The sequence below is a fragment of the Microtus oregoni genome, unplaced genomic scaffold (assembly GCF_018167655.1).
Source record: "Microtus oregoni isolate MIOR12 unplaced genomic scaffold, Mior012 000028F_ref0000031, whole genome shotgun sequence".
Classification (NCBI taxonomy): domain Eukaryota; kingdom Metazoa; phylum Chordata; class Mammalia; order Rodentia; family Cricetidae; genus Microtus; species Microtus oregoni.
Window position 1 is genome coordinate 27,736,403 of NW_024543087.1, and position 21,799 is coordinate 27,758,201.

The 21,799-nt window shown below is 38.9% G+C and overlaps 1 protein-coding gene across 3 annotated transcripts in view; it reads right to left on the reverse strand.

Moving 5' to 3' along the window:
• Xrn1 (5'-3' exoribonuclease 1) overlaps positions 1 to 21,799 on the reverse strand; it is a 102,866-nt gene that overhangs the window by 49,450 nt on the left and 31,617 nt on the right. For all 3 annotated transcript variants that reach the window (XM_041676901.1, XM_041676900.1, XM_041676902.1), the window contains exons 16-25: positions 20,903 to 21,072; positions 17,404 to 17,524; positions 17,214 to 17,312; positions 15,136 to 15,239; positions 13,969 to 14,100; positions 12,683 to 12,845; positions 9,942 to 10,055; positions 6,744 to 6,842; positions 3,941 to 4,056; positions 3,239 to 3,385 (exon numbers count right to left, since the gene is read on the reverse strand). In XM_041676901.1, the coding sequence (XP_041532835.1) occupies positions 3,239 to 3,385; positions 3,941 to 4,056; positions 6,744 to 6,842; positions 9,942 to 10,055; positions 12,683 to 12,845; positions 13,969 to 14,100; positions 15,136 to 15,239; positions 17,214 to 17,312; positions 17,404 to 17,524; positions 20,903 to 21,072 (1,265 nt within the window). The remainder of the gene's footprint in view (positions 1 to 3,238; positions 3,386 to 3,940; positions 4,057 to 6,743; positions 6,843 to 9,941; positions 10,056 to 12,682; positions 12,846 to 13,968; positions 14,101 to 15,135; positions 15,240 to 17,213; positions 17,313 to 17,403; positions 17,525 to 20,902; positions 21,073 to 21,799) is intronic.

Genomic DNA, 21,799 nt, shown 5'->3' on the forward strand with positions numbered 1-21,799 from the left:
AAACATATGGGACACACTATGTATGTCACATTAATTACAAGACACATTAATTACAAGAAAAAGACATTCTAGTTAATACACACACACACAAAATGAATGTTGATGCATGCCTAAAATACTAGCTCTTAGTAGGCCAGTCTGTACTTTAAGATTAGCCTATAGGGGGAGGGGGAGCCATACTGGGAAATCTTGTCCTTAAAAACAAAACCAAAAAACCAAAACCAATCAACCAACCAGCCAACAAAAACATTATAAAATTGAAGACGAATACTGGGGTTGGACAATACAGAAAAGGGATGGGAAGAAGAGAACAAAGACAAAAGGATCAATCTAGGAAAGAACTGAAAAAAAAGGTTGATTTTATCAATTATTAAATATCATAATGCAATCTCCTAGAATGTTATCTAGATTATCAGATAACATTATGTTAATGGGCTATCAGTTCTGGGGGCTAACCAAGAGAAGAGATGGGGAAAAAATCTGTACCAAGGTACATATCATCACAGCCAACAGAATTGACAGGGTCCAGAAAATGAAAATAGGTCACCAAGGGGATGGAGAGATGGTTTACAGGTCAAGAGCACTGGTTGTTCTTACAGAGGACCAGGTTTCAGTTCCCAGCACCCAAATGGCAACTCACAGCCATCTATAACTCTAGTTCCAGGGATCTGAGGCCCTCTTCTGACCCTCTAGGGGCTCTAGGCACACAATAGAGCACAGGCATACATGCAGACAAAACATTCATACACACAAAACAACCTAAAACAATAGTTTCTTTAGAAAAAGCAAATAGATCACATCACAATGCAAAGAATTGAATCAGAGCTCACAGGATTTGTCAGTGACAAAAAAGGAGACAAGAAAAGAATGGAACAGTGCTTTCAAATCCAGGGTGAAAAGAATCTCCCGTTTAGGACTCTCTACCTAGACAAGCTATAATTAAGGTAGGAAAAAGAAAAAAAGTATTTCCAGACACAAAGTCCCCCACCCCTACCCCAAGAGGCTACTAGGGCTAAATGTACCATCATTATGGGGATATACAGATTAAGAAATGGGAGCCAGAAAATGAAAGACTTTGTATGGGGCCATAGAGGCAGTGTCTCTGGACTGAAGGCTGGCGATAAGCTAAGAATCACATGTAGACAGAAGTTTAAAGGTTCTTGAAAAAATGAAGGGAGGGGGGGGATAAATACTGTGAGATAATGCTCTTGTACACTGTAAAGATTTGTCACTCATATTGGTTTAATAAAAGGCTGATTTAGCCAGTAGTCAGACAGGCAAGTATAGGCAGGGCAACCAGACTAGGAGAATTCTGGGAAGAGGAAAGACAGAGTCAGTCTTAATAAGTAATATTAATAATTAGTAATAAGTCTGAGCAACAGGCCAAACAGTTTATAATTAACAGAAGCCTCTGTGTGTTTATTTGGGACTGAATGGCTGTGGGACTGGGTGGGATAGAAACTTCTGTGTACAATCACCAGCTTAAGCTGACGTAGAGACCAAAGGCTTTAGAACACAGATGGAACTGAGAGAACCCCTAATCTGTTCGACATAATTTTTGGCTTAGTTAACACATATGTGTACAGACAATACCAAATGAAAAAAAAACAATGAAAATAAAAATGTGGACAGGGAAGAAAATGTGATCATAATACATGACATGGTCTAGCTTTACATATTCAGCAGAATCATGGAAACCAAATTATAATAAAAACTGTAAGAAATATTTTCATGTCTATAGGGAACTGAGAGACGGAAGAAGAGCTGGAACTCAGAGATCCCTTTTACATCTGGAAATCAATGAATATATGACAACTAGAAAAATAGAACTTTATTTTTTGTTGTTCTTCAGACCAAACCCAGAGAAAAGTTTGAAAGCCGGCTGGTGGTGGCGCATGCCTTTAATCCCAGCACTCAGGAGGCTGAAGCAGGCGGATCTCTGTGGGTTTGAGGCCAGCCTGGTCTACAAAAGCTAGTTCCAGGGTAGGCTCCAAAGCTACAGAGAAACCCTGTCTCAAAAAACCAAACCAAACCAAACAATAAGAAAAAAGAAAAAGAAGTCTGAATGTAACCTTTTAAGAAAACAGAAATAAATACAAAAGCAAGCTCAATTTTCATATGGCCATATGGAACTGAACTGTTCCCCTGTCGCCTATTGCCGGGCGGTGGTGGTGCACTCCTTTAATCCCAGCACTTGGGAGGCAGAGGCAGGCGGATCTCTGTGAGTTCGAGGCCAGCCTGGTCTACAAGAGCTAGTTCCAGGACAGGAACCAAAAGCTACTGAGAAACCCTGTCTCGAAAAATCCAAAAAAAAAAAAAAAAAAAAAAAAAAAAAAAGCTACAGAATCTTGAGCCGGGGGACAGCTCAGATCTGCTTCCTGACGATGTAAGCTTGACAACCTCAGTTAAATTCTTGCACCCATGTCAAGGTAGGAGAGAACTCCTGTGACAAGCTTGTCTTTAGACTGTCCCATCTACATAGTGAGACACACACCTCGCCAAGTATGTTTATGTGCACTCTCTTGTGGATGCACACACACACAATAGTGAATTTAAAATAATATTTTAGAGTAGCTAAAGAAGATGACTTTATTTGGATGTGGAGTTCTAATAGACAACTATTAGAGAGGGCTCTAATCCAGCATGACTTTTTACACTGTAAAAATGAGAAATGAAGAGACACAGGTGAAAATTTAGGTGAAGACACATGGGGAGAGACTGTCACTTGAAGATAGAGGATTGGAACGATCAGTCTACAAGCCAAGTAACACATAAAGGTACAAGACTGTAAGAGCTAGGGGACTACAATCCTGTTGACACCTTGACTCTGGCTACTAAAACGGTGAGATATTAAGTTCACCTTGGTGAAACCAGCTAGTTTGTGGTACTTTATTATGAGAACCCTTGGAAACCAACCCAGGGATCCTCAAAGACAAGGAGGACAGACCTCTGTGCAATAGCAGAAAGAACATTAAATCGTAATTCAGGAGCAAAATATTAACTATAACTCTCAGTAACTCAGTTAACAGTAAAAATGGTAACACATTCCCTATGGGATTATTAATGCAAATATGTTGTACACATTTTAATTTTTCAGACAGAGTCTCCCATAGCCCAGGCTGGCCTTTAAATGCATTACATAGGTAAGCATGGTCTCCCTTTCAGAAGGGCATGAGCCAGGCATGATAAGCAGTGCAGGCCTGAGTGAGAGGCGGGCAGAAGCTCGCTGGGCGCTCACCTTTCCATGTACTCTGCCAGAAGCTGCTCTGCGGCCGATGAGTACATCCACTCACTCCCAACTTTCTTTGTATAGCCAGGGACTTCCTCGTTTTTCTTGTTGAATTTGAGATTTAAACCCACATTTGCTTTATGGTCTCCATGAGGGCTAAATTTAAACCACATATACACACAAGTGTCTTAAAATTTGTTCAAAATTAAAAGTTCTAGCTTTTAAACAGTACTAGAGATTAAATCCAAAGACCTGCGCATGCCAGAGAAGTGGTATGCCATTTAGCTATCACCAACCCAACAATTATTTTCAACCTTTAGAAAAGCTCAGTTAGTTCTCACTGTTCTGCATCTTAGTTAGCATGGTTACTACTAATTAGTAGTACATAAAATGCTACAGGGCAGGTTTTAAGAAAGCATATAAATAAATTATGCAATTATAAAAATGGAAGATAACAAAATTCACAGAAATATATTCCCAAGGCTCACACACACCCTCTGATACCTTTTTTCAAGGTTAGCTGCTAAAAATATAAACTGACTTTGAAAGCATCTAAAACATATGCTGTTCATGTAAAGGACCACCGCTGGAGGAGTTTATGGGCAACTCAGTCCACAGGCATTAATTGGAGAAAATCAATACCGGGATAATAAGCACTTAGTCTCTATATTTTTCTGCTACTTTAAGCAAATATCCCTAACACAAACTTACTTTCTCCTAGATCCTCTTCCAATAAAAATACTTCCTGTAAACCTTGAAACAAGGTATCCACTCACTCCAAGGCGACCGGCCAACACATATCCTGGGTTGTACTTTATAGAGTATTTCTTTAAATATAAAAATAGAGAGGTCAATTATGGAAACACATGTTTACATTAAGTACTGTCTGGTTACCTTTGAGAGCTGTAGATAATTAAGACACCACTGGCAACATAAAAACACGTGATCCCTTGGACCCCCACCCTGAAGAACCTGAAAGCCCCCTTCTTTCTCTTTACAGCAGTCTTTATAAGGATGAAAGAGCAGGAAACAGTCTGTAAATCTGTCTCAATAAATAAATTTTGTAAGCACTAAACAAAAAATTCTTCATAAACTATTTTTTAAAACTAACTTTTTTATTTTAAACAGGGATAGCTAGCAAGTACATGGAATAAAAGAAGGCTTCAAAAATTACTATACTGAAATTAAGCATAAGTTCATCATAAAAACAGTTGCAAGTAGGTAAGTAAAAAATGGTGTTCATATATGAATGTAAGCAATTTTTTCCACTAATACTATTATATGAAAGTCACAGTCAAATAAATGGAAACTTAATTTGTATAGTTAATTAATATGAAATTAAGAAAAAGGGAAAACTGTGATCAGAATATATTGTATGAGAAAATCCATTTCAATTAAAAATATAAAATATATCAAGCAATAGGACAAAAGAAAAAAAGACACACACAAAAAAGAAGTATCATTATCAGTTGGCGTAATTTTTAACTAGGTAGAAAACAATTTACAAATCCAGTACCAACTAGCACTAACAATCATATCCACTCCTTATATGATACATACAGAAAGACGTTACTTTTTTGTTTATAGTCTAATACTTTGTAAGTTACATGGAATATATGAGAGACAGATCATTTCATGTAGCTCAGGTTGGTCTTGAACTTGCTATGTGCTTGAGGATAATCTTGGACTTCTGATCCTCTTGTCTCCACCTCCTAAGAGCTGGGATTATAGACTTGGGCCACTAAGCTGGCCTATGCAGTGAGGGACTGAACCCAGGGGGCCACATGTAAGCAAAGCAGGTACTTGACCAGTGAGCTACATCCTCAGCCCCACTAGTGTATAGTCTTACTTTATGCTCATAGATGAATATGGGAGTATTTTCACCAACATAAAATCAGCCACCATTATTTCATTGAGTATATGTATCCATAATGATGTCCAAATAGGTAACTGGTTTTGGTGGGCTGGAAAAACAAATTACTATATAAAATATATGAATATGCTGGTAGAAAAATGTGGTGGTACAGATCTATAACCCTAATACTTAGAAGACAATGGCAGGACAATCAGGAGTCCAAGGTTATCCTTGGCTACTCAGTGAGTTAAAGGCCAGCCTGTGCTACATAAAATATTGTCTCTTCTCTCACATAGACATACAAAATGTGGTTGTTCAACAAGAGTATCATCAGATTAGAAATAATAAAATACAAAACAAGTATGCTTTGCAAAACACATCAAATAATTAAGGTGGTATTTCTTAATTATAACAAGTATCACTTTATTAATAAGCATTTTGAATGTGTAGAGGCACATTCAGTTATGATAACTGGCATAGGTTACTAGCATTTAGAGCTTAGAGGCAAAATGTCCTATTTACATAGCTGCCATAGATAAAAGGGTCCTATTCCAAGTACTAAGGGTGCTCCATTTGAGAATTCTAAGCTGCGCTGTAATTAAAAGTTAACTAAAATCAACAGTACCCTAGGAAACATAAAAAGCCTAGCTAAAATACCGCATAAAGAAAGTGAGGGTAATGGAGTAGCTTATATTCTCTTTTATACAGGGCTCCAGCTTCTTCATCTAATGGGACACTGATGCCTTCTGACCATGTCGTCTATAGCAGAGAGCTGATGGCAAGACTTTTAGGGACACCTCTGCCTTCATCACCATGTTCCCTCATGGGTATGCTGATTCTTAATACTTTAAGCCAGATCACAACAATACAAAATAAACACCAATTAATAATGTAATTAATTACATTAATTAATAACGTAATTTCTTTTGCTAATTTTTTTGCTAAACTTACAAACATGTATATCCTGTTTCAATGCTAGGGATTAAACCTGGGTACTTAACATGCTATGCTAGGTTGACATGAATTTTGGGGAACAGATTTATACTTTCCTTTATATTTTCAGTGTGTGTGTGTTTATGAGTGGGCATGCACATCACAAAGCATGTGAGGAGGAGAACCTCAGATGCCATCTCCTTGAGTTTTGTCTTTTGTTTCACTAAGCCTGGCATTCATCAACTAGGCTCAGGTGGCTGGCAAGCTAGACCCAGAGGCCTGTCTTCCAGCACTGGCATGTATAGCATGTGCTGTTGGCCCAATTTTTAAAAATTATTTATTTTTATTTTATGTGCATTAGTGTTTTGCCTGAATGTATATTTTTCTGAGGGTGTCGGGTCTTCTAGAACTGGAGCTACAGACAGTTGTGAGCTGCTGTGTGGGTGCTCCAAGTTCTCTGGATAAGGAGTCAATGCTCTTAACCACTGAACCATCTCTCCAGCAGCTCCCCTCCACCCCCCGCCCCACCAAGCCCAGTTTTCATTCATGGGTATTGCAGATATGAACTAGGGTCCTCATGCTTTATTAAAAATACTTTACTGGCTGAACTATCTCTCTAGCCTCTTATACTTATTCTTAAATACTGAGCTTAATTTTAAGTTGGCAGAAAAAACATCCCAGCACTAAAAAAATCTTATTCTAAACAATACCAACTATTGTACTTACATGCTGGTTCTGTATTAAAGCATCAAGGTTTGGCTCACATGGAATGCTGAAAACCACACGAATCCTACCTTCTGTAATCACGTCACCTGATTCCTGAACCTGGGGGAAGAGTAACCACACCATTTTAATCTTTAATTACATTCATTTATTTTTCTCCTTATTTGAATGATTCTCTTCTAAAAAATATTTTTGTCATAAAATTAGACAGTGAAAATTTTCTTATTATTTATAATAGGATTTTAAAATATTATAAGAGTGAGTCATTTTATATTTGTTTTAATAGGTGCTAATCACATATAAAAATGAACTTAACTTGGCCGGGCAGTGGTGATGCTTGCCTTTAATCCCAGCACTCAGGAGGCAGAGGCAGGTGGATCTCTGTGAGTTCGAGGCCAACCTGGTCTACAAGAGCTAGTTCTAGGACAGGTTCCAAAGCTACAGAGAAACCCTGTCTCGAAAAACCAAAAAAAAAAAAAGGAAAAAGAAGTTAACTTGTAGATAATTTCAAATTATTACCAAAATGTTGCAAATAATGTCTGAAAGCATTGACCTAGATTCACTCATTGCTAATACTATAAAGAATGACTCTAACATTTGCATATTATGTGCACATACACATGCATATAACAACAGCAATAACTACTACTACTATCTAGTATTTTGAAACAGGGCTTCAGGACAGTATGTTAGCTTTGAAGTCATTGTGATGTCTAGATTGGCCTCAAACTTGGTGACCCCTACTTTAGCTTCTTGAGTCCTGGGATTATAAGCATACACCACAATACCCAGGTCCTTTCAATGCTTTGGGGATACCTTACAGACATTGTGCCCTTTACCTCTAAGTATTTTAGTGTATATTATAGGAAGGATATTTTACTATAAAACAGCAGTATTATTATTGGGCATATAAGTTTACATTGGTATTTTAGTCTCAGCTATTCTCTATATTCCAATTTTATCAATGGACCCAGTAATGCCCTATGCAGAATTCTTTCTTCCCTCTCCAAAGTAGCATAAGATATTGAACTTAGCTGTCTGTCTGCTTGTTATTGAGGCAGGCAATGTTATGTAGCCCAGGCAGGCTTTAAACTCATCCTCCTGCCCCGGCTTCCCAAATGCCAAGATTGTAGACACTCACACGCCCACTCTTTGTTCTTCTTTAGAAACGGGGTTTTATTAAGCTATGTTCCCAGCCTCTAGCTGCACATGTAAAATCCTTTAATCTAGACTATATCCAGATCGTTTTTTTGGTGTGTGTTTTAAAAAGAATGCTATTTCTTCCTCACTGTTCACACTGCCTTTCCCTCTATGTAACACTGGGGACTGAACGTAGTGTGTTAAGCAAGCACTCTATCACTGAGCTGCAGCACTGTTCCCTTCAAGTTCCTTGCTTTGTTTTTTGTAGTAAAGTTATGTGCTGTGGAATATAGTTTAAGATGCATTACATTTCTTTATGCTGTGGACTATCTGTTTAATGATGCAAAGATGTGTTGCATTCTTTTATGTTGCATTTGTTTAACTCTGCAAAGCTGTGTTACTTTGCCTGCCTAAAACACCTGACTGGAGCAATAAAGAACTGAATGGCCAATAGCCAGGCAGTAGAGAGGGATAGGTGGGGCTGCCAGGCAGAGAGAATAAATAGAAGAGAAGAGAGAAAAGGGAGAATCAAGAAAAGGAGGAGAGGAGGACGCCAGGGGCCAGCCGGCCAGCCAATCATGGAGTAAGAAGAAAGACATATAGAATAAAGAAAGGTAAAAGCACAGAGACAAATGTAGCTTAAAGAGAAATGGGATAATTTAAGAAAAGCTGGCTAGAAACGAGCAAGCTAAGGTTTGGCATTCACAAGTAAGAATAAGTCTCTGTGTATTTATTTGGGAGCTGTGTGGCCTCCAAAGGAGTTAAAAAAAAAAAACCTACTACAGTTATACCTTATCGGCCAGGATATCCTCTACATGACATGTCCATGTTAGGACATCATATTTGATGTACAGAGCATCAGTCAATTCCTAACTGTTACTATCACACAGTCACTACGGTGTTCAACTTCTCCACTGTACAATTACAGTTTTTGTTTTCCTTGTAATTATTCAACAGTCTGTGAAAAGACAGTCTGAAGACCATGAAAAACCTGCCCCAGTTTGACTCATTATTCCCTGACTCGATTAATTTTTCATTTGCAAAACCTGTGCATGCTAGGCAGGTGCTTCACTACTGACCTATGTCCACAATAGAAGCTTTTCTAGTTTTATCTTTTTATTATTAGCATGCAATGATGAATTCTTGATTCCCCTCAGCACCTTCTAATTTGTTACTGTACTTAATTATACTGCTTCTCAAACCATTACTGTCTGCGTAGGAGCCTTTCACCTTGTTCTGGGCTTCCTGGCATGGGTCTTTCAGTTCTTTGGAGCACTTTTTACTTTTTGGCATTTGATATATTAAGCTTGTTTTGTATCTTACCTGCTCCAGACCTAGAATCAGACACTTTAGTGAGAAGAACTAAAGGTTTTTAGTGAGGTGTTATGGTCTTAGAGGTCATGATCTAAGTATTACATATGTTCACCACTACCAGAGTCTCTGTGTCTTATTCTTTTGAAAAATAGTCAGAAAAATATGTATGTATATACACATGCACACATGCCATATACACATATGCTTCAGAATTCCCAACAGTATTGCCAATCCATGCCCCACAGACTCTTATATTTTCTTATTCTATATCTGTATGTACTTTTTCCTGTGTGAGAAGTAAAATTATTAAACATATCAATACATTTAAAAATACATTAACCCTGTATGTAAAATCTTCTTAAAATTATTTTGATTGTTTCAGATATAACCTAATAAATAAGTATATTAAAAACACAAACAAAGGTGTCGTACACCTTTAATCTCAGCATGAAGCAGAGGCAGGTGAATCTCTGAGTTTGAGGCCAGCCTGCTCTTCAGAGTGAGTTTCAGGACAATCAGGGTCACACAGAGAAACCCTCTAACCCCTCCAACCCCCCAAAAACCCATCAGATTGTGAATTCCTTTTTCCCACCTTCTGATCATCTGTCTGATAGCACAATACTGTGTCCTTAAGTTACACGAGTGAATTCTTTCTCATGTTTCCCCTTTAGCATTACATTTTATTTTGTACTTAAGATTAATGATTATATTAATAAAAAGTCAATGAATGACAAAATTGAAACTAACTTCTCCAGTGCAGCCATAATAAGGAGTTCCCAGCATAAAGACCATACTTCTTGGAGGAAACAAATCATCCAATGTTTTGATACTGGAGAAACGAGAGTCAAAAGCTCGGATGTCCTAAACAAAATGAAACAGAAAAGTTAATCATCACAGCTAGTATTTCTAAAGTCTGCATATCATCTTTTTTCTGCATGGGATTAAATCTGTTTCGTCTGCAAATGTCAAATATGAAAATTTTCTATACACTAATTGATGGAGGAGGGTCATCTATGTGTTACTCTCATTGGTTAATAAAGAAACTGCCTAGGCTCTTTGATAGGGCAGGATTTAGATAGGTGGAGTAGACAGAACAGAATGCTGGGAGAAAGAAAGCATAGTTGGTCAGATGCCATCGAGCCAGCCGCTAGGTCAGACATGCTGAATCTTTCCCCGGTAAGCCACCACCTCGTGGTGCTACACAGATTATTAGAAATGGATTAAGCAAGATGTGAGAATTAGCCAATAAGAGGCTGAAACTAATGGGCCAGGCAGTGTTTAATAGAATATAATTTGTGTATTGTTATTTCGGGTGTTAAGCTAGCTGTGCGGGAGTCAGGCAGGACAAAAAGCAGGCCTGCTCACCTCATCACTACAACTAATACCAAAGTCTAAAACATACTGCCCTGTCGCATCATTCTCTTGCCTAGAAACCTCATCCATTTTTCTCCTTCATTTACTTGTTACCCCACCATTGGTGGCTGACATTTACTATTAACCTCATCTTATGAAGACTGGCACAAGGCCACATAGTAAAGAAGTCACCTCGGGCAATTCGTGCTCTAAATTACTATACTATAGTTTATTTCCCAGATCGCTGTCCCCCCATCTTATCCATATCCATGGGATAGGTTTAGACTTCAAGTCCCCTCTACACAGTGTATGTCTGAAACCACAGTCAGTACTAATACCTACAAAGACTTTTTTTATACTTACACATCTATGACAGAATTTACTTTATACAGTGAGAGATAACTGTAAGACTAAGACCATGTGAACGTGGTCTTTGCCTTTCAAAGTGTTTGCACTGTGTTCACCTTTCCCCATCATATAATGATGTACGATACATGTCTCCATGATGAGATGTGGTGAATGACTGAGAACTTATGAAATGTGGACACATGCTCCAAGCTTAAAGTGGAGCAGCAAAGCCAGGGGGTGGTAGTATGTGCCTTTAATCTCAGCACTCGGCAGCCAGAGGCAGGAGGATCTCTGTGAGTTCGATGCCAGCCTGGTCTACAGAGCGAGTTCTAGGACGGCCAGGGCTGTTACACAGAGAAACCCTGTCTCAAAAAACAAAAAGCAAAACAAAAAGTGGAGCAGCAGCAGTGGTGAAACAAGCCCTTCCCTTACAATTTCAGGATTGGTATGTTCATCCTTACTATCTGTAATAGGACCATCCTCGGCATATGAGGGAAAGTTTCGTCTTTTCATGTAAAGGGGGCATATTCTAATTGCCAGTGACATTCCTCTTACACTTTGCAGTCATTTTAGTAAAATAAAAGTCACCATGCTCCAACAGTTGAGCTGGCGCTGAGATACTACTCAGGGTAGGCACACAGCATGGATGCAGGGGACAAAGAGAATTTCCATCTGAGAGACAGCACAGGATTTGTCTCAACACTCAGAATGGTGATGAACTTAAAATGTACGAATTCCTTAATTCTGGCCCCTTCCAGGTAATATTTGAAGACCTTGACTGAATGAAGGTAACTGAAGTCACAAGCAGTTATCCAGAGTGCCTCCTGTCCCCTTACAATATTAGAGCTTATGCACACAAAGACAAAGACTTTAATATTCACTGTCTATTTCAGGCAAAAATAATTTTTTTTTAAAAAAAAGACAGGGTTTTGATATGTTATCCACCATGTTCTCAAATACATATTTTCTTCTTGCTTCAACTTCCTAAATGCCAGGACTACAGGTGTTCATCACTACACCTGGCTAAGGCCAGTATTTTTGGAAGGATTAAAAAAAATATGTCAACATGTTACAAATGGTGTGTTCTGGAAAATTTATTCTAGAAAATAAGTTCTTAAAAACTACCATAAAATTGGTCAAGCATGGTGACATACACTAACAACTCCAGGGTTTGTAAGGCAGATTTCTGTGAGTTCATGGTCAGCCTGGTCTATATGGTGAGTTTCAGGACAGACAGAGCTACATAGCAGAGAACCTGTCTCAAAAAAAACCAAAGACCAATGAACCAACCAAAGGAACAACAACAACAACAAAACTACCACAAAATCAAAACCATGTTCCCTACTTGCACACGCTGAGTGGGCATGGAATAATCCTTATACAGAATAATATTTAAAAATTTACAAAACCAAAACCAGAACCAAACCACTTATTTAATGTGTGTGTTTGTGTCTAAGGACAACTTGTAGGAGCAGGTCCTCTCTCCTGCCACATATTAATTATTGTGACTTTTTTTTTTGGCATTGCTGAGTCTTTAAACATCTAGGACTTCATGAATGCTAGGCAATTACTCTATCGCTGAACTGTATCTCTAGCCCTTAAAAAATTTTGAGAAACATTCTTGCTAGGTTGCCCAGTTGCTTATGCTCAATATTTGGTTTAGAAAGACCTTGAACCTGTAATCTTTCTTTCAGCCTCTCAAACACTGGGATTACGGCCTGGGCCACAAGACCTAAAGAAGGTGTAAAGTATATATTAAGAAAGGATTGAGACTTGGGGAGCCTTACCTTAACAATAGTTTGATAAACAAAAGGAAGAATTTGTTTTGACCATTGTTTTTCCAGATGAACTTCACCATTCTGACTGATTTGATATTTACGACCTGTGAGCAACTGAGCATACACAACGGCAGATGTTTCATTTATTACTATTCCCTTTCTTCTTAGGTATCTAAAGGAAAAATAAAAAAGAAAGATACACGTGTAGAAGTGTGTATGCAGTCAAGGTGATAATCATCAATCAAACCAACTACTCACAATCAAACCCTTACACGGCAAATAAAGGCAGGGCAGTTTTCAGCACCCTATAAAGCAGTGGTTCTCAGCCTTCTTGATACTACAACCTCCAATTACAGCTCCTCATGGTGCGGTGACCAACCATAAAATTAGTTTTGTTGCTACTTCCTAACTGTAATTTTGTTACTGTTGTGAACGGTTATGTAAATATCTGTGCTTTCCAATGGTCTTAGGTGACCCCTGTAAAAACGGCTGGTTGATTCCACAGGGGTCTTGACCCACAGGTTGAGAATCATTGCCACAAAAGCTTTGATAGTATTGATTTTAGTCTGTGGACCATTTTCCCACTGTCTACATGACTGAGTGAGAAATCAATCTGTAAAAACTCTAGAACTTTACATTCAAAGGCCACACACAAAATAAATGGAATAAAAAAAATTTAAGAGAAAGTGAAGAAAGGCAGCATGGAGCTCAGCAAACTGAGGGGCATCTGAAGTATGCTATTCACTGCAAAGGCTCATTTCTTCCATTTGTATGTGATACACACTTTTCATAAATAATCACCTTTGCCTTATTGATTCTTTTGGCTTTCAGGTAAAATAGCACACCTTTTAACACTAACCATTCTTTTAACAATGGCTTTAGGGACTGAACTCAGGCCTTGAGCACACTGAGCTCTGATCCCCAATCCCCTGCACTTTGTATCTCCATTTCCTCGCCACTATGTGACACTGTGCTAAGAAGAGTGAATCAATCTCATAGTCCTCCTGCCTCAGTTTCCTGAGTGTGGGAATTAAAGTTGTGTACTTTCATGCTCGACAAAGTTATTTCTTAAAATGTATTTATTTAGTATGTGTGGGTGTTTTGTCTGCATGTTTGTCTGTGTACCATGTGTGTGCGTGATGTCACAGAGACCAGAAGAGGGCACTGATTCCCTGGGACTGGAGTTAAAGAACAGTGAATCACTACATGGGGGTCTTAACTCTGGTTAAAAGAACCCAGTGTTCTTAACCTCTGAGCCATTTCTCCAGCCCTAACCAAATTCTTATGATACTCACTGTTCTGAAATTCCTTGTATTTCTTTAGTCCAGTTCGACTGTTCTTTATCTGAAAGTTCAATGACTTTAGATGGTGGAGCAGTTTTCCCCAAATAAACCTTCTGTGTTCCTGGAGGTTCTTCCAAGTAAAACCTTAGACATAAAAACAAAGGAGAAATTATGTAAGCCTAAACTTGTGCTTTAATGTAGAGCTTTTGCAAGGTGAGTGTTCATAGTGAACAAATTTTATGTGGTACAATTGCAAAAACAACCCCCTCAAACCCCAACCTTTTCTTTGAATACAATAAATTGGAGAATAAAGGCATGTGGAAATTTTCTACATTGGGCACAATGGTATTCTCTGGATACCCAGTTATATGAGGGGCTGAGGGAAGCAGATGTCTTGAGCATGAATTTGAGAACATCCTACACAGCTCGAGAAAAGATGAACTAACTATTCATGTATAAATACAAGATGATATATCATTAGCACAATGAGAAGATAAAACATTAATAAATCAAAGATTTAAATAATGGAGAGGTACACCGCATACAAAGGTTAGACAATTAAATACAATAAAAGTACCAAACCTTCCCAAATTCACCTATATGAATAAAACTTTTTCTTTTTCTTGTTTTTAAGTTTTTCTTCCCTTTGTCTTCCCCTTTGTCCCCATTCACCCCCACCTCTCTTTTAGGACAGGGACTGGCTATGTAGTATAGGCTAGCCTTGAACCTCAACATAGATTGGGCTAGTGCTGAATCTGTAAAGGTCTTCATGCCTCAGCCCAGAGTGCTGGAGTTATGAGTATGAACAATTATATCCTTAGGTTTAATACAATTGCTATAAAAATCCTTCAATAGTAATAGATAAAGAACAATCTCTCTTAAAAATATAATAAATTAGAAAAGCTAAAGCCATTTTTAAGAAGAAAAGTCATAGCCTGGTGGTGGTGGCGCACACCTTTAATCCCAGCACTCAGGAGGCAGAGGCAGGTGGATTTCTGTGAGTTGGAGGCCAGCCTGATCTACAGAGGGAGGTCCAGGACAGTCAGGGATACACATAGAAAACTTGTCTTGAAAAACCAAGAGAAAAATAAAGAAGAAAAAAAAAACGTAAAAAAAAATAAATGAAGGTTATCAAACAGCAAAGTAAATATGCCAGAGAAACCATGAATTTCATCTTACTTAGTTTCACCGTCTGACACGGCCACAACTCTAGCTTCCTCCAGATGGGGCCAGTTCACAAAGACCGACTTTCCAAGCACCGATGAGGCGATGTTTTCTATACTCTTAAAAGCACAAACAAAAGAGTTCATACATGGTTTATGTCCAAGAGAAAACTCTCCAGTTCCATTTAAGTTTCAATTTGTAAAATGAATGAGGCAGATTAATGGTGTTACAAAATGCCCTCCACTAGGAAAATTCTGATTTTACTTGTTGGACTCATAGTTATCTTTCTTACTTCTCTGATAACAAAGAAATCTGAGAAGAACAGCAGTAATGGCTTTTGAGTTTCATTCTGGACGATACTTAAAGCAGAATCTAAGAACTATCTCCTAAGAAAAAGAAGTATCTCGCTTCACCTGTGGCATGTTAGCAAAACAGAACATTAGATTCAAACACAGGGGACACAGTTCCAAATTTGTTTTACTTCTTTCAAATTCTGACCAAATTATGTTTTTCTTTATGAACAGAAAGGACAGTACATTCCTTCCAATGTTGAGGATAAAGAAAAATAATACACTATTTTGTACAAGGTAATATTTTAAGTAAAAAATTCTAGCTTTAAGAAGAAGATATTTTCAACTTATGCATATAGGTTAGAGAACAACTTTGTAGCAGAAATTGATGTTTAAGTATAAATTTTGTTTTTTGAATTATATTTAATCTTTTTGTTGTTAGCTAATTGTTTTGAGATAAGAAAGGTATCATGGCCGGGCGGTGGTGGCGCACACCTTTAATCCCAGCGCTTGGGAGGCAGAGGCAGGTGGATCTCTGTGAGTTCGAGGCCAGCCTGGTCTAGAAGAGTTAGTTCCAGGACAGGAACCAAAAAAGCTACAGAGAAACCCTGTCTCGAAAAATCAAAAAAAAGAGAAAGGTAACATGTAGCCTAGGCTGGTCTGGCACTTGCTATGTACCCAAGGATTACCGTGAACCTCCTGGACTTCCTGCTTCTACTTACCAAGTGCTGGACAGCAGATGTGCCCCTTTAAGCATGCCCAGTTTAATATAGTTTTGGGGATCTAGGCTTGTGCACACTAGACAGGAACTCTGTTAACAGAACTATGTTCCCAGCTGAGCTGGTAGACGGCCTGCTTAGCATTCAGAGTACTAAGTTCAATGCCCAGAACTACATAACAGGGGGCAGTCGTGTAAAGGCCAAGGCGTAAGTCAAAAACAATCCCACACCAGTTTAGAATTATGATTAATAGAATGATTATTTATTTAAAGGTGGAAAAACTTACAGATCACCGTCCCAGACAACAGCCCTCTGCGCAATCAGGAAGGGAGTCTAGTCACCGGAAGTGGAGCAGGAAGTAAGAGAGAGCGAGAAGGGAAGTGGCCGCCTTTTAAAGGGAGAGAGACCATGCCCCAATGGGCTGGTATCTCAGCGGCTATTGGCTGGAGGAGCAGAAGGACCTCCCGCCAGAGTCGTGTATGCCTTTTATGCTAATACTTGGGAAACAGAGGCAAGAGGATCAGGAATTCCAGGTTGTCCTCCCTTTCGTAGGAAATTTGATACTCCTTCCTTTCCTTCAAGGAGAATGAATGCCTTTCTTTTCTTTGTCCTAATGTCTGTCAGCACCTAGCTCAAGTGTCTGCTTATACATGCGTGTTCCTAGTCACTGGCCAGCAGAGTTCATTTCCTTTTCTTTTTTTTAAATTATTATTTATTTATTTATTTAGCATACAATATTCTGTCTGCGTGTATGCCTGAAGGCCAGAAGAGGGCACCAGACCCCATTAAAGATGGTTGTGAGCCACCATGTGGTTGCTGGGAATTGAACTCAGGACCTTTGGAAGAGCAGGCGATGCTCTTAACCTCTGAGCCATCTCTCCAGCCCTTCATTTCCTTTTCAAATCCCATTCATGATGCTAGTTATAGAGGCACTTAGTGCCACCTAACTCGTGTTTCTGTGCGTTATCTTTAAAGCTGAATCTCAGTTATGCACATTAAATCTCTCTGTTAACACTTTGGCAGGTATAAGCAGTTTTTTGCATGACTACTGTTCTATAAGTAAATGAATAAATAAAGTACTTACAAGTTCATCTGAATCTGCATCCACTGAGATTTCCAACATCATGTTCTCACCACGACTACTCTGCTGGAATACTTGAACACCACTTTTCTTCAAAAAAAACTTTAAAAGAATTAAAATAATTTAGTTTTAATTCTTATAATCACTCCACTTTTAATAAAGTGAAAAACATCTGAATTAAATAGCCACTGACTTTATGTTTGATGTGTTTCAAAGTAGGGAATCCACAGAAATATAAAGCCTTCTGGTCAACCCTGGTTATTCTGTTCTTGTTTATGTCTACACGCCAAGCGTCTAATGATATTATTTTATACCTAGAAAATAAATAAAGGTAATTTAAAATTCAAACATTACAAGCAATTACAACTTTCAACTCTCTTTTGACTATTTCATAAGAACCATTTTTGCTTTAAAAAAGAGAGGTGTGGCCGGGCGGTGGTGGCGTACGCCTTTAATCCCAGCACTCGGGAGGCAGAGGCAGGCGGATCTCTGTGAGTTCGAGACCAGCCTGGTCTACAAGAGCTAGTTCCAGGACAGGCTCCAAAACCACAGAGAAACCCTGTCTCGAAAAACCAAAAAAAAAAAAAAAAAAAAAAAAAAAAGAGAGAGGTGTGTGTGGTAGCATGAGTCTGTATTAGAGAGAAGCAGAGGCAGGAGAACGCAAGTTCAAGGCTATCCTGAATTACAGAATGACTTCTAAGCCAGGCTAAGCAGATAGTGAGACCCAGAAACACCACAACCACACCCCCACCCCCACGGTAGAAGAGGTGAATTAGTCCTTGAAAGAAAATTCAGGCATAGTGGTTTATACCTATAATCCCAAACAGGGAGACTGAGGCAGGAAGACTTGTACCGAACTCAAAGCTATTTGGGGCTACACAAGGAAATCCTGTCTCACAGGAAATAAACTATGGTGATTCCCCTGCAGGCTTTATAGCAAGCAAGAAAAATTGATCCTTGAAGACTCGAAGACAAGAATGAAACTCGGCTCAGCCTGACTTTGTTGTAATTGGGATTGGACCAAGACTTCTATAATCTGGCCCAGACCATTTTACTTTAGTCCTATTTAAGCACAGCACGATTTAGAAAAAAGTATTCAGATAACAATATGAACTCAGCCTCAAGTGCACTTTTTCTTACAAAGTACATCTGGCTTCCTTCACAGGAATGGGAATTGTTGACTCAGAAAGAGTGACCAAAAGTTAGGGTCTAGGAAGCTTGCCTGAGGTAACCATGACCTGTGGGTGTGAGGACTAGCCTGGCCCTGAGATAACACAAAAGTCACTTAGGCTGCTATAAAGCACAAGAAACCACACTCATAAGAATGGGTTTATGATCTAAAAGCAATGCTCAAGTTTTGGGAAAAAGGTCTTTAATAAGTAAAAACATGAATCCTGGGAGATATGGGCAGAGCCTGTCTCAGCAGACAGCAAAGGATCACCAGGCTGTAAAACCGTATCATTCCTAGTCTTCCAGGAAGAGCAGCTGCGCACCTCATTCCACTGCGGAGGTAAACTGTGTGTTTAAGTTTCCTGGCTCCTCCAGTGCCTATCTGTGTGCACAAGGCTGTGTAGTTGGTTTTTATTACTCTTTGGCTCTTTGGGGGGGGCTTGCCATCCAGCTCCCAAATAAATCACACAGAGGCTTATTCCTTTTTATGAGTGCCTGGCCTTAGCTTGTATTATTTCTAAGTTTTTCTTAATTACCCTGTTTCTATTTAGCTATATTTTGCCTCTGGACTTTTACCTTTCTTTATTGAATATCTTTTTCTTTTCTCCTTACTTGTGGCTGGCTGGGTGGCCCCTGGTGTCCTCTTCTCCTTCTCCCTTTCTTGTTCCTTCCTCTTCTCTCTTCTCTCCTGTTTGTTCTCTGCCTGGCAGTCCCACTTATCCCTTCCTCCTGCCTAGCCACTGGCCATTCAGCTCTTTATGGATCAATCAGGTGTTTTAGACAGGCAAAGTGACACAGCTTTACAGAGTTAAACAAATGCAACATAAAAGAATGCAACACATCTTTGCATCATTTAACAAATATTTCACAGCATAAACAAATTAACAAATCTTCAATTAATATTTCCCAACACAAGGCCTTTCTGCCCTCAACAAACAAACAAAACAACAAAACCAACTCAGGGGCCAATGATGTAGGTAAAGGCACTTGCTGCCAAGCTTGACTGATACCTTGTGTTTAATCCCTAGGGCCCACATGATAAAAAGAAAAAACTGACTCCCAAAAGTCCTCTGATCTCCATATACTCATAGCATACTGTGTTCTCTCTATCCCTCTCCCTCTCCCTCTCCCTCCCCCCCCTCCCTCTCCATACACACAAACACACACACAAAGAAATGTACAAAACGTAAAATAAAACAAAAATTCTAAAATATAACAAACAACAAAACCCTAAAATAAAGCAAACAAAATCAGAAAGCTAAGAGCAATCCAGCTTCTCTATTGCTACTAGTCTAGGTACAATTAGGTCTGTAGATTACTAAGTAAAGGTTTTTATCCCACTATTTTTAAACAAGCTACATATAATTTATTTATTTATTTATTTAAATCGAGGGGCCTGTTGGTAGTGGTGTACACCTTTAATCCCATTACTCTGGAGTCAGAGGCAGGTGGATCTCTGTGAGTTTGAGGCCAGCCTGGTCTATAAAGTGAGTTCCAGGACAGCCAGGACTCCACAGAGAAATCCTGTCTCTAAACAAACAAACAATCAAGGAGTAAGGAGATGGCTCAGGGAGTAACTTGCTTGCTTTCCAATTTAAGGATTTGAGGACGATCCTAGCATCTTCTTAAAAAGGAGGGCGTGAGAGCACGCCTCTGTAATCCCAGTGCTGGGGAAGGCAGAGACAGGAGGACCCCTGCATTTGCTGGCCAGCCAGTCTAGCCAGATTGGTGAGTTCCAGGTCCAGTGAAGAACCTATCTCAAAAACAACCAAAACCAAACCAAACCAAACAAACAAAAAAGTGAAAAACCCTTATACATAAACACAAAGGGAAATGTAAATCTATACTTCATGTTCTAAAGGAATAACATTTCACAGTCTATTTTATTGTTCTTTGTACTTGAAAAAAATACCATTCGCTCAACTGTCATTTATATACATGGTTTTCAAGAAGGCAAGAAAAGAGAAAAAATAAAGATGGGAAGAGAATGACAAAAACAGATTTAAGAAAGGAAAATGGGGTTCTCAACTTTTTTTTTAATCTCTGGTTCGCTAGTTGATGACTGTAAGGTTAAGTTATGTTTATCAAATATTGCTGGGAATAGAGACACGAACAATGAAAACACAAATCACAAAAACCTAATACAGAAGTCGTTTAGAGATAAAGTGAGAGATATACTAGACAGAAAAACCCACAAAGCTGTAGTAGAAGGAATTAGCGTCTGCTCCAAGGAGAGAGCGACGTGGTCCAGGGAGAGAGACGCTTTGATGCTAAGCAGCCGGCTGTTGCTCAATAATTATTAATTTCATTTTGAGACTGGGAATCATTATGTTGTTGATCTTGAATTCCTGGGCTCAAACAAGATTCTTCTGCTTCAGCCTCCTAAGCAGCTGGACTCTAGGCTCGAACCACTATGCCTAGCTTATAGGATATCAAGTAATTGTCACAAATATGAATTCCCATATACACACAAAGACTTGAACATCTATAAGAAGAATTCATAAATTACCAAGTAGCATTACCTTGCACAACACCGTTCTATGGCAGGGAACTTTTCTGGCCATGGAGAGGAGTAGGTGAACTCTGTGTCTCTATCATACCAGCACATTAGACATTCACTGTGTTGGTTTCTTTTCCTTTCTTCCTTTTTGAGGGAGTGATTACACGTCTCCATGGCTTCCAACAATCGTTTCTGATGTAAATAATAATAAATGATTAAAACAAATACCGTAATCTCAACATAGAGAAAAGTATTTCCCCTTTGTACACTACTAGGCTCTTAAAAAATAACATCATGAGCTGATGGGGTAGCCCAGTAGGTAAGGGCCCTTGTTGCTGTCTGATGACCTGAGTTCAATCCCTTGGAAATAATCAACTTTCACAGGCTGTCCTCTGACCTCTACCTGTGGAACACGTGTGCACACACAGTGAAAATAAAATTAAAGCACAACAAGAGTTCAGTGTCATTCTCAGGCATAGCAAGTTCTTCACCACCCTGACTTACAACATAAAACACAAAACAAAACAACAAAAAAGGTCCTGAGAGAAGAAACTATGGAGTAAGAAGGCAATCTAGAAGCTGTCTGTGTAGAGGAGAAGATTTAGCGTAAGAAGTAGACTCGAATCCAAAGACAGACAGACAGGAGAACTTGAGAGACAGGTTATGTACTGAAAAGAAGTTCACCCAGCTGGGCATGAGACCAAAGTACCAAAACGAAGAATCCATGGGATAAAAAAACTAAAAACTGAAAGTATAGGCCAGCTATTCAATGACATTATACCAGAGTATTCTCAACTGTAGAGAAGACATGAACACCTAAACATAAGAGGCATTCAATTTTTACTCATTCACGGATTAATTACTGACTGATGTGCACACACGCAGGTATGCTTGCCTGTGTGAGAAGGGAACACTGAGT